The sequence below is a fragment of the Platichthys flesus genome, chromosome 11 (assembly GCF_949316205.1).
Source record: "Platichthys flesus chromosome 11, fPlaFle2.1, whole genome shotgun sequence".
Lineage (NCBI taxonomy): Eukaryota > Metazoa > Chordata > Actinopteri > Pleuronectiformes > Pleuronectidae > Platichthys > Platichthys flesus.
The window spans coordinates 23,016,983-23,030,131 of NC_084955.1; the positions used below are offsets into that span (position 1 = coordinate 23,016,983).

Genomic DNA, 13,149 nt, shown 5'->3' on the forward strand with positions numbered 1-13,149 from the left:
GTCTCTACGTCTGCGTTGTTAATGCTTTTCCAATTTGTAGTGTCTCTACTCTTGCATGCAACTTTATAATTATTTGATAAATTCTGCGGTTTGATAACAGCCCTGGAATTATCACTACACAAAATCCAGATGGAAATAGTTACACATTAAAACAGATCAGGGGCCGTTCCCTGCAAGTGATCCGCAATATGAGGCACAAAACACGGGAGCATCACAACCCGCTTCCCCGCAGACCCACGGACACTCGCCTGAAAAGACAAACCCGCATTTAAGAAGCTAAAACACGTAGAAATCCGCGCGGTGAAGCGCAGTGCGACGCGGCCTCCATTGTTTTCACTCAACAGCTGATCGAGGACAACATGTACTGAGCAGGGGGGCGGGGCTTGGAGCTCCAGCTGACGGACGTCTCCTTGCTGCCAATCGGAGAGCAGAGCCGGCCCATTGCCACAAGAAGTACGTCACAGCACCGCGTGGGGGGGGTTTATATAGCGACATACGGAAGTGAACGGGCGCCATTTCGCTGCGGTGGGAGCTCGGCTGGTGTGTTTTTTTTTTTCTCCGGGCGGAAAGTGTCAGCGGGCGTTGGGAGAATTGGAACCCCCGCGATCGACGCTCCGCCTTCAGCCGGATGGAAGCGGCTGTCAACCCGCCTCACGACAGGTAGACACCCGCGAGGGGTTTCCAGTACTCACGGTTAGGGGGGCGGAGGGTTTAAATCGGCTCCGCAGCGGCCATGGAGGCGGAGGAGCGTTAAATGTCCATCCATCCCGTTAGCCTCCCAACGGCGGCGCTAGCTTGTCTCACCACCCAATTAGCTAGCTTCCCATCGCGGCGCTGCTAATCGCGATTTGTTGCTAAAAACCTTTTTAATTATTTATTTGTGTATCTTTAAGCTGTGGAAGGGACCGTGCATGACAGCTGCCCCCCCTCCCCGGCTCCATGTCATTCATTGCCCGTGTAATCCCGCTGCTCGTGAGGCTAACGCTAACCGCTTCTTAATATCCATTCCGCTTTGCTAATACACTTCATTTACCCCTATTTATTTAGGTTGCAGTCAAATCTATATATTTATGTCATGTTTTGGTTGAAATCTGGTGACGCCAGCTAGCCCTCCGCTAGCAGCGGCTACATGCTGAGTGCAATAACGACCCCGGATCATCGGATAACGGTGTTGGGATCCGTCTCTGCTGCAGCACCGTGAAACCCCAGTTTGGTTATTTCATCTTTTGCATTAAGATAAATTATATAAAAATGTGTCCGTTTTCCTTTTGCTGTCATTGTGAGGCCAGTGTTTACAAACAGGGAGGGCGGGGCGTCCCATCCACGCGATCCTCTGCTGTAGAGCCGCGTGTGTTTTTTATTTCTCCTCCATCAGTTCCTCTTTAGTGAAAATACGTTGTTTTTAGAATCTAATGTAGGCATACTGGTGTGTGTTAGTGGGAGCAGAATTGGATTCGGTGTCATGAAAGTGTGTGTTTGTGTGCGGGTGCATCGGTTTGCCTATATGAGATCACAAAGCCTTCAGGATTCACGTGTTTCCTAAGGATCATGCTTGGGCTCAGACTAATTGTCATATCTTGCATATTGTGAAGAGTTTATCATTCATCTGACATGATGTAATTATCTGTAGAGGTTAACAGCAGGAGGTGTTTACAGGAATACTTGCATTTAAAGTGATTCTATAGCCAAAGGGAAACTTCACCTTACTCGTCCATGATGTTTGTACACAACATATCCAAACTTACAATCAGCTGGGCTCATGCACCAGCAGGCCCCCCCCTACAAAACAAATCACACTTTTGAGGTCCTTCCCTTGATTTTGTGAATCATTGCACTGCTAATTAATATGCTTACATTGTGTTGGAGATCTAAGTGATTTGATATAACCCATTTTATTCATAATGCAATGTCTAATGCCTTCTTTTACAATATTACCTGATAAATGACAAAAGGCTACAATATGCGGTGCCCAAATAAGACTGGAATTGTATTGTGTTGTATTTACTACACAGCAGTGTCATGCTTTTCCTAACACAAACACCCCTGAGCCCTTCTTTGTGTTGCTGGGATTCTGCCTGATGGAGAAAATCAGCTCACAGGGTTTGCCGGGGTTTGTGTGTCAGTGGAGCAGGTTTGTGTGTGTCTGTGTGTGTGGGTCCTGATCTGGTGCATGTGCTCTGCTCAGAGGGGGTTCCTTTGACTATGTGGACCGAGAGAACTCTGTTAAGCCGTGTAGTAAATGCTCTTATGTCGTCTCATTGAATCACAGGCTACACTGAAGATGGGGGGGACTTTTCTTTTAAGAGAATTTTGAGGTCTGCATCATCTCCCTTTTTTAAATTTGCTTAAGTCTTTATTTCCAATGCCAAGATTGTCCTTTTGTGTTTCATCCATTCTTTCTCTCAAATGAGTAATAAATATACAAAAAATACCACAAAAATACCAAAAACATTAGTTTTTGTTCAATAGTGGCTGCACAAATCACTGTTTAGAATGAAACCAGCTGATTCAGCATGATTGTCAAGGAATGACAAAGCATCTAGTTCACATGATGGGGCATATTATTATTATGATCATTCTATGATCAGTGCAATGAGCAGTGAAACAACTATCAGTTTCTTAAAACCCTGTTGTCAAATGTTTTGTATATCATTCAAGCAACAGTAAAACATTGATCATTTGGTATAATGCCAAAATAAATTCCATGTGGACATAACTTGAAATGAACAATTTGCTCAAAATGCTTTTTAAGTTAAATAATTTGTGCATTTATTATTAATTCTTGCAGCTTTACAATGTGACATATTCATGATGTGTTTCTGAGAGACAGTTTAAAAGTTAAGCTTTTTCCAATACTCGCATGAGAAAAAGAGGATAACATATTGCTCAGCTTTTGGTGGTTTATCACTTTTTTTTTGGTGAGAACCCATGGGATGATGGTTCCCATTGCTGTTTTAAAAGTAGCAGGCAGTTGATTGCATTCTAGTTTCCCTAGATAACCTTTAGCTGAATGGGAGACGGAGCCATGGTTTCACTGGTCATACGGGTGACATATATTAAGCATGTATAGGCTGTGGATTATCCACAAGTTGATTCTAGTGAATGTCAGATCAGAATCAATGTTTTCATTCAATAATGGTAGAAAAATTGATTAAGCAGAGTCGACTGTGAGAATAGCAGGTATCGTTTTCTGTGTGTGTTTTTAAGAGATAGTATGTCTGTTCCTGAACTTTTCTATTCCCAGTAGTGTTTTCACTTTTCCATCCTCTGCTCCTTCTGTTTCACTAAACTTTAGCTCCCTAGTCGGGTTGTCCAGTGGCGGGATGGACCAGCACAGCAGCTCGGGCAAACGAATTCGCAAGCCCTCCCTGCTGTACGAGGACTTTGAGAGCCCCTCTCTGCCGCACACCATGCCCCCGGGCCCCCCAGCCCCGATGCAGCCCCTGGTCAAGGATCCCAGCCGTCAAGGCCGGATGACCAACCAGCTGCAGTACCTCCAGAGGACCCTGATCAAGAGTCTGTGGAGGCACCACTTTGCCTGGCCTTTCCATGAGCCTGTGGATGCCTACAGGCTCAGCCTACCAGTGAGTTCACTTTCTACTTTCATTTGATGCATTTTATTCATATCTGTGCAAAGCAAATATCCCCAATCGGCTTTTGAGTGTTTTTGTGAACCCATACATAAAAAAAAAATTAGTGTCTCATTCTTTCTTTTTCAGGATTACCATAAAATCATTAAACAGCCCATGGACATGGGGACCATAAAAAAGCGCCTTGAGAACAGCTTCTACCGCTGTGCAAGTGAGTGCATACAGGACTTCAACACGATGTTCACCAACTGCTACATCTACAACAAGGTAGGTTAAATGGTAGAGACCAGAGCTCTGTCCATCCTGTTATTGCTTTCTTTTTCATTTCTCTCTCATGCCCTCCCCAATAACATTTCCCCTCCCTTTTTATAAACATGTTATACAAGCTGACTCTAGTCGCAGCAGTGATAACAGAGGGTTATATAAAGATCAAGGCATTCAGAGAAGCACCGGAAGCAGCTTTATTTACTTTGAAAATGTGTTAAAGGTTTCATTATACATTATTTCTCAAGATACAAGTGTTCAAAGGTTTTCTTCCCCAACAGCTTATATTTGAAGCACCTAGAAAACAAGGAAATTTGAGTTACAATAAGTTATGTTTAAATTACAATGCATCACTTTTGTTTACCATCAATGCTTATTTGTGTTTCTCATATGTTAATGAATTGTTTTTGTGTTTAGCCAACAGACGACATTGTGCTGATGGCCCAGTCCCTAGAGAAGATCTTCCTCCAGAAAGTGGCCCAGATGCCCCAAGAGGAAGTGGAGCTCACACCTCCAACTCCTCGAAACAAAAACAACAAGGGAAAAGGTCGCAAGTCTAGTTGTGAGTTAATGACAAATTCTTACAGAGTTGTTGTTGGACTGTTTTAACCAGAGGAAATATTCAGTGGTTTTCTGTTATGAATAATATGCTTCCCCCATATTTCTTGGTTTTAATGTTATTCTCGAATATCAATATGCAGCTAAGATTTTGATTTCAGCTCCTATTTTAAAAGTTGACTTGGTTTCTCAGCATCCAGGGCTCAGCAGGTTCCAGCAGTGTCACAGTCGGCCTACTCCCCTTCCTCCTCAGACACTGGGGAGTCCATGCTCGCTAACTCTCCCCAGACTGTGCTGACCAAAAGCCTCCCCCCTGCCAACATCATGGGTCTGCCTCCTACACAGCCCACAACCAAGGTATTTAGAAAATACCTAGTCAGTATCATATGGTAGAACACAACCAAAACACTAATTCCTATTATAATGAAAAAGTTCAAAAAGGACTAATGAGTTAAATAATTGTAGTAACTTCCAACCTCTGTATTGTTTTCTGTAGAAGAAAGGTGTGAAAAGGAAGGCAGACACCACCACCCCCTCCAACATGGGCTTTACTGTGGGCATTTCGGGTGTGGGCATGTCTGGAGCAACCCACATGGTAGGTTTAGGGAAAGGAGGACACGGGGGCCAAGTACACGACACCTCCATGCACACCATCTCCATGGGGGGCATGGGCTTAGACACTCCACCTGGGATGGGCCTGGTCAGGAGCGCTGGAGGTCCTGTCCTCCTCCAGCCAATGATGGCCGGTGGTGGACGCAGGGTCGGCAGCGGACGCCCCATCAAACCCCCCAAGAAGGACTTGCCCGATTCTGTCCAGCCTCAGGCCTTGAAGAAGAGCAAACTGAGTCCTCAGCTGAGGTACTGCAGCGGGCTGCTGAAAGACATGCTGTCCAAGAAACACGCAGCGCTCGCCTGGCCTTTCTACACACCTGTGGACACCGCCGCCCTGGGACTTCACGACTATCACGACATCATCAAGTGCCCCATGGACCTCAGCTCCATCAAGGTGACATCTCACATACTTTAAATACTATCAAATAGTAATAAACATTGAATATATGTTGCTTTGGATAAAAATAACATTTCTGTAATGGCTTTAAATGTAACATCCTGAAAGTCAAAAGTTTGCCTGCATGAATCACTAAAATTCCTCTTCCCCATGTGTTATCAGAGGAAGATGGACTGTCGTGAATACAGGGAGGCTCAGCAGTTTGCTAGCGATGTCCGACTCATGTTCTCCAACTGCTACAAGTACAACCCACCTGACCACGATGTTGTAGGCATGGCTCGGAATCTGCAGGTGAGCTTCGCTTTCTCATTTGACTTTTAAAACATTCAGCACGAGTCTTTGTATTTAAAGTTTCCTCCCATTTCTCATCTTTGATTTGGGCTCTTTCTTTCGTGCCCCAGGATATTTTTGAGTTCTGTTTTGCCAAGATGCCCGACGAGCCACGCATGGACCATACAAACATGTCAATGAGTGGCAACCCAACATCCTCCTCTTCCTCTTCTTCCTCCTCTTCCTCGTCATCGTCCTCTGACTCTGAGAGTGAGCCCAGCAGCGAGAGTGAGGAGAGCGAGAGCAGCCCCAGCTCTGACAGTGAAGAGGAGCGAGCTCATCGCTTGGCTGAGTTGCAGGATCAGGTGTGCACACAAGTAAGGCCTCCAGTTGCTATTTAGTTATTCAAGGGTTACAACACAATTCACAGGGAAACAAAATGTTTTTCACTGTGATAACTTTGTTGTTTTGAATCTTCCCTCAGCTCCGAGCCATGCACGAGCAGCTGGCCGCCCTCTCTCAAGGCCCCATAGTCAAGACCAAGAAGAAAAAAGAGAAGAAGGAGAAAAAGGAGAGGAAGAAAAAAAAGAAGCTGGAGAAGAAGAGTCGAGGCAACAGAAGCAGAGCGGGCTCTGAGGAATGGAAGATGCCTGGAAAAATCCTGAAGAGCAAGTCGGCCAGAGCAGGTGCCTCGCAGACCAAGAAAAGCCAGGGGAAGAAGAGTAACAAGAACAGCAAGTCAGTAGTAAAATGATTACCCACCTTATCAGTTATTGTAAAGCTTTATCGTATCTTCAAGTTGTTTGAGATATTTAGCACCGGCTGATAATATTTACCTTTGTACTGATTTGATCTCTTGACTCAATTCCTTAGGACCGCAAAGAAGCCGTTCGAGCCGCCGGTGGCTCCTTCCATGCTGCCGCACTACGACTCGGAGGAAGAGGAGGAGTTCGTGCCCATGTCGTACGACGAGAAGCGCCAGCTCAGCCTCGACATCAACAAGTTGCCGGGGGAGAAGCTGGGTCGCGTGGTCCACATCATCCAGTCCAGGGAGCCTTCCCTGAGGGACACCAACCCAGAGGAGATTGAGATCGACTTCGAAACACTGAAACCATCGACACTGAAAGAGCTGGAGCGCTACGTCATGACCTGTCTGAGGAAGAAGCCCCGCAAGTCTTACGGAGAGCCAGGTAGATGAAACATGAAAAGCATATTGACTAAAACATGTCTTCTTTGTAACCTCCCTATTATCTAATTATATTCATGGACAGCAGCATGTGATCAAAATGACCTTTAGGCAGCACCAAGCTGATGTTCAGGCTCTGGCAATACAAACACACCAAATCTGCAGATACTTATGTTCCCCTGATTTTCACTGTGATTGCTTTGCAAGGACAATTTCCACACCCTCGAGCAGCAACACATCTCAAAGCAGCTGATCTTTGTAAAGCACCACATGCTTTTCGATATGAAATTTAGAAAACAGGGAAGGCCTGCCAAATAAGAAGCGGCATGACGAGGCAATCGTATTATATCAAAGTTCGATTTCACCCTGACCGGACTGCTGAAGATATAAAAGTATAACCATAGTATTGCACCAAACCGACAGGCATATAATGACGTTTTCTCAGCCTGTTCATGCACTTCACTTTGGTTCTGCACCCACATCCTTTATTCATCTCTCCTCGGTGACCAAGAGCTAGTTCTCCTCCTGAGTAAACGCTGCTGTGTTGGTCTCGAGCAGCTTATCCCATGTGGAAAATTAAAATTGTGAACTTGCTGAGTTAGTATGCACTGTGTTGCACTGAAGCGTAAAGCATTTAATCAATGACATGTCATGGAAGTCCTTATATTTGAGGCCTTTCGGGAGGTTTTCCACATGAATGACTAGTAGCTTCATCCATTTTCTTGAGGTTCATTTCCTCCTGTTAACCACTAACTGTAATTTGATAATGTCAACATGACGAATGGTCATATCTTTACTTACCTTACCAGATTAAAACGTTAAAGTCAGCTGTTTACGAAGCTGCAGGATGATGGTGCAACTTGTACTTCAGCTCTGGGATGATGTGTAGAGATGAAATGATCAGTCTATCACAGGTAACAGGTTTGCATCTATTTGGATCATTTATTTATTAATCATCATTTTTTGAGGATATTGTGTATTTGTCTTTGTCTCACTCAACAGCGTCGTGGAAGTTTTGCCCTTGCATCGTTTTCTAGTCTCAAATAAACTAAACACCCGAACTGAGGACGAAATAATGCAGTGGTGTCTCCCATTGTTTACCTACACTGGGGTGTCCTGCAACCATTGTTAGTTTGAAGATAGCGGTAAACCTAAATATTCTGAGGTTTCTAACTTTGTTCTGTGCCGTTATAGATCTCCGTGGAACGCTCTTTGCCTCGCTGTTTCCCTTTCAGTCACTGTGTCCGTCTGTTCCTCTGTTTCGCCGTCCTGTGTCAGTGGACCATTAAAACTGATGTAATTCTTAGGGAAACACTGAAAGCAATTTGAAAACACACCTTGGGCCTTTGTTATGGGCACATCTCATATTTTTGTCATGTTTACAGACCAAACACTAGCTCCCTTTACACACCACTCCCCCTCTTAGCACATCTTCAGTAACAGTAATTGCAGCTGTATTGTCTAAGTGGATGTCAGGTGTAACAGCCTTGTCCTTGTTCACCTGCAGCGGGCAAAGGCAGTATTGGCAAATCTAAAGAGGAGCTGACTCTGGAGAAGAGGAGGGAGCTGGAGAAGAGGCTGCAGGACGTCAGCGGACAACTCAACTCTGTCAAGAAACCTACGAAAGCTAAAGGTGAGCCTGTGCATCTTCCCTTTCTGAATGTGTGTCTTCTGAATGTGTGTCTTATGCACATGAAGCTTTTACATGTGCATAAAAGATTCTTTTCATCTGTAGCTGGTGCAGCTGTAGAATCAGATTCTCCAGATCTAACCCACTCCTCCTTCCCTCAGCAGAGAAGCCCAGTGCTGTCGAGACCAACGCGCAGCCCGCCCGCCTCAGCGGCAGCAGCTCCAGCTCCGACTCCTCTTCCTCTTCCTCCTCATCGTCGTCCTCAGACACCAGCGATTCAGACTCTGGCTGAGATCCCAGGCAGCGGCTAGAAGTGGGATAAAAAACAAAACACTAATAACTCAGGGACTTGGGCTGGCCCAGGACACAACACACCCTGAAACCGTAGTGGGCTGAGATATTAGACACCATGGCAACAAAAAACCTAAAATGTTTTGAATGTGGGACTGAGGGATGTGAAACAATGTCCCTGTGGATCAATATAGAACCCAAACACTAAATGCCTTGGTTCCCCTCTCCTCCCCTTTGTAAATACTTGTACAAATTTATGTTTCTTTTATAAAGAAGAATTTTATGGTGATCCCCCAAAGAGGGAAGCGGAGGAGTAAAAAAAAAAAAAAGCCCCCAAACTCTGCTTTGGTTGGCCTTTGGTGGTGAGGGACTGGAAGAGTCGTTATTTATTTGTTTTCTTCACCCACATTTCCTCAGATGTTACTGGAATTTGAACTAGCAACTGTTTTGGTCAGGAGCCTAGCTTTTTTTAACATCTTGGCCTTCTGGCACACTTAATCTTTAGACCAACCCCCTTAGACTCGGCCTTAATGATCCAGATTGTGAATTACTGTGTGATTATTCGGGATAAATTACTTGTTGTGAAGGAGACTCCTCCGCATGTCCGCAGGTCTGTTGAGCAGTAAATGAAACCCATGTTTTCTGCCTATTCCGGTCAAAAGTTAAACTTGGTTACAGCTCGAGTTGTGTTTACAGCCATAAATCTCCCTCGCTCGACATTGAGCTTCATGCAACAGTTTTTCTTTCACAGCTTGTAGTTCTCGTTCTTGTTTGAAAACAAGGTGGATTTATAATACAGTATAGATATATGTTAAAATACTGTAATTTCAACTTTTGCAATTGAGTTTCCTTATTTATTTTGTCTTGATCTACGTGGCTGCACCGTTCCTCCAAAGTCTTAAGCAAGCGTTTTCAGACTTGAGCGTGACCCTGATTGAATTACTGTCTGTCTTCAGTATTTTGAAAGCAGCTCAGCTTTGGTGTTGTTCTCAACGTTTGTCCTTCACATCGAACGGGAACAACACAGGCTGCTGAATGTCATCAGGTCCCAGAGCAGGTTTCTAATCCCCACACAAGTGAAGGGTTGAAGACATCTGTCGCACTTGGGTCAAAGGATTCTGAAAACCGATCGTTGGGATGCTGAGCACTTTCTGGAAACAATGGGAATTGACTGAATAAACTGAAGATGAACGCCGCCACACGTTTCCTGTAAAGAGACGGGAGAGTCCACACAGTCCAATGCGTAGTTAAAGCTGTTGTTGAATGTTCAGCGAATGAAGATATGCTTGTATATATTTAAACTGTATTTGCTATTGCACAAACTATTGTATTTCTGCTGTTTATTTTTTGAGTTACCTGTTTTTTAACATGCCGTCATTTCCTCATTCCTGTCTTGGTTGTTCTCCCAGAATCATACCTTCATTTGACAACTGTGTTTATTAAAATATTCACTTCTGTAGAAGAGTTTGAATTTGGTCTTAAGGTTTCTTTCTATTGACTGACTAGTTTTTCCATTCATGTTGAAATTCCCCGTCCAATAGGATCACGCAAAAACTACTGGACGGATTATCACGAAGCTTGGTGGAATGATGTGATTCAATTAGATTGGGATTAGAGGGCAGATCCCTCCTTTAACATTGTAAGATGCTGGTTCTTTTTATATTTTCATCCATTTCCCAGTGAATAATTCATGGATCTTGCTAAACTATCTGTTGTGATCTACAGAGTAAGATTCTAGTTGAGGCTGTATTTTACAACTTGGCTTGTGTTGCTGAACTTCAGTTCTTATTGATCAACATAATTTACTTAGTTTTGAAAACCTCATTCAATACTCTATTTTAAAGATGGAATGCAGCACATGCTGCATGTTGAATTTCAACCCTGCACTGTGCATTTCTCCATCACATGCACAGATAATTCCCAGCATCCTGCACACTACAGCAGGGCTATGGAGGCCTGCTGTATTGATCAGGACTAGTCAGGTAAGTTTCGATGATATTACTGGGGAAAATATATTAGCATGCTGATTGAGGATTGTTCATCTGTTCATCTATCCTCTTACTATTCATTTATCCATCAATTGTAAAATATTTTTAAAGACGATTCCAATTGTTTGGCCAACTATTTATATCTCTGGCATTGCATTAGTTGTTGTTTTTTACAAGCTCTTTTCTCACTTTATTCTAAAGAACAATGCCACGTGCACTATCTCCTGTATGGAGACATTTCACCCCAGCCAATGTGAGGAAAGGCTGTGTACACTTGCAAATACTGTGCAAAGACCTATGTTGAGAATGACACAAAGATGCAGAAGCATATAGTCAAGTGCCCAAAGTTTCCTCAGAGCTCAAATCAGCCTATGACAAAACTAAATGTTTATATTTATGTCTGTATATTACAAGGTAAATACAGTTAGTATAAATTACCCACACAATTTCCTGTATATTCCCATTAATTCCCATGGATGGTTTACAACTTTTAATATTCCCGGAATTTTGCAACCATAATAGCAGAACTGTAAACAACCAAATTGCATCCACTTCAGTCAGGGACTCGTGCTTTGATGATCATCTTTGCTCTATAGGTGGCAGCAGTGAGTCATGTTAGAATCTCAGCCACACGATCCTCTGCAGTGTTTTCGAGGTTGTCATTGAATCATAGGCCTTGATTGGCTTGTGTTGTAAAGGAAGTTCCATCAGAATGTGAGATGTCAGGGAGGAACGCGACACCTGCAACATGGAGCGGAGCCTGATCCTGCTGCTGATGATCTGTTCTCCTAGAGCCAGTCAAGGTAAGCTTCTGCAGAAACACATTAATGTCAGGAGGCATCTAGAGTTCTGTATTCAGGTGCACAAGTCAGATACAAATGAAGAATACCAAGAAAGATTTGTTTACTACAAGTGTGGCTGCAGTATTTCATGGAGAAGTAGGTATTTTGTTCACCTTCTTGTGTTCAACTGGACCCAGAAACATCACAGTCAAACCTTTAGCAGCAGTTTGGATGGTGTCTGGTGTCTGAGGCCTCAGTTCAGCTCGAGCACAGACACTACATCTGCATACGTGTCCCTGGGAACCTGGACAGGGGCGGCTCCTGGCATAGGCGACATAGGTGGTTGCTTAGTATGGGGTGCCGTTTGTAAAGCAGCTCACGCTGAAAATAACAGCAACATTTTGTCACATTTAGCTTCAAACCATGTTTAAAAAACTGGTGTGAATTTTTTAGAGTCACTTTTTTGCACATTTATAACAATATTTGTCAACTTAGAGATATTTTAAATATTTAAATCCAAATTTTAAATGTTATGTAATCGAAATGTTTCGGATGAAACTAAATATTTAACTAATATGCAAATTCAAATGCCGGTAACAGGAAGTAACAAAATAAAAGCTTGAGGAGGTCAGAGTTACCTCTTCAAGAGCCTCATCTTCCTCCAGATAAACAGGGCTGAGCAAACAAAGATAAACAGGGACAACAGAAAATTCAGCAGAAAGCCCAGAGACAGCGAGAGAGCGAGAGAGACTTATATCAGAGGTTCATAATGTAAATAGACCACCATCTACACTGCTGTATTTCTATGAAGCCCAAACAATATCTTACACAAATTCTGCCACATTATAAGGAAACAATTGTCTCCGGTCCCCTGCCTGGCCCTGATTTTCACTCTCTCGAGTGCTGCTCTCTGTCTCCTGACATCTGGCCTCACTGTCCCTCGGTGGTGAAGGCACTGTACTCTGCACAGCATAAAGAAAGGAGGTCATAGGGAAATATTTTTGTAATAATGTTAATCTCATTTTATCTAAGTGCAACTCAACCCTAATTCCATCTTTTTAAGTGTGTTTCCTTTAAACGGCAGCCTTTAAGCATTTAGGGTGAAGCAAAACTGAATGAGATGAGCTAGGTTTGAGAGTTGCCTCTCCCTTTCAGTACAAATGACTGAATTGTGCTACTAAGCTCAGTCTACAGCTCTTATAATGACTTGTAGGTAGATGAATCAAGACATCCAATCCAAATACAGTTTACAGGTTGCTTACAGTGATCCAATTGAGGCTGACAAAACAAAAATCAAACTGGTGCTTAAATTCTGTCAGGTTGGCATTTAACGTTAAGCTTTGGTCACACTACATGACTTTCAAAGTCTTAAGATCACTGTACCCGGGAACCAAGTCCAGATTTGACAAGTGTTTTAACCTACTTCTTCTTTGACGTGGTGGACTTTATTGCAGTCTCTCAATTTCATTCCCTTGACTGATGAGCTCACTTTCACTTGTGGAAGGTGACACTGTATGAACTAGATTACATGATGTTATGGACAAAAGAGGGGAAAATATATATCAGTAATTGGAAAAAAGT

General features: G+C 43.4%; 1 protein-coding gene across 2 annotated transcripts; it reads left to right on the plus strand.

Moving 5' to 3' along the window:
• The first annotated feature begins 528 nt into the window (after window positions 1–528).
• On the plus strand, window positions 529–10,274 carry brd2b (bromodomain containing 2b). 2 transcript variants are annotated; one of them, XM_062399373.1, is made up of 12 exons: window positions 529–660; window positions 3,296–3,584; window positions 3,720–3,857; window positions 4,272–4,416; window positions 4,606–4,769; window positions 4,909–5,418; window positions 5,584–5,712; window positions 5,823–6,068; window positions 6,176–6,429; window positions 6,565–6,881; window positions 8,385–8,510; window positions 8,669–10,274. In XM_062399373.1, the coding sequence occupies exons 1-12, from the start codon at window positions 629–631 to the stop codon at window positions 8,797–8,799; spliced, it is 2,481 nt and encodes an 826-aa protein (XP_062255357.1). In that variant the 5' UTR covers window positions 529–628; the 3' UTR covers window positions 8,800–10,274. The 2 variants fall into 2 exon arrangements, with proteins under 2 accessions (XP_062255357.1, XP_062255359.1); XM_062399375.1 differs by having other exon boundaries at window positions 8,672–10,274.
• Window positions 10,275–13,149: the final 2,875 nt, after the last annotated feature.

Coding starts and splice junctions, on each gene's coding strand:
- brd2b (XM_062399373.1), top strand. CDS start 629: ATGGAAGCGGCTGTCAACCCGCCTCACGACAG. Junction 3,858..4,271: donor ACTGCTACATCTACAACAAG/GTAGGTTAAATG, acceptor TTTTGTGTTTAG/CCAACAGACGACATTGTGCT. Junction 6,069..6,175: donor AGGATCAGGTGTGCACACAA/GTAAGGCCTCCA, acceptor ATCTTCCCTCAG/CTCCGAGCCATGCACGAGCA.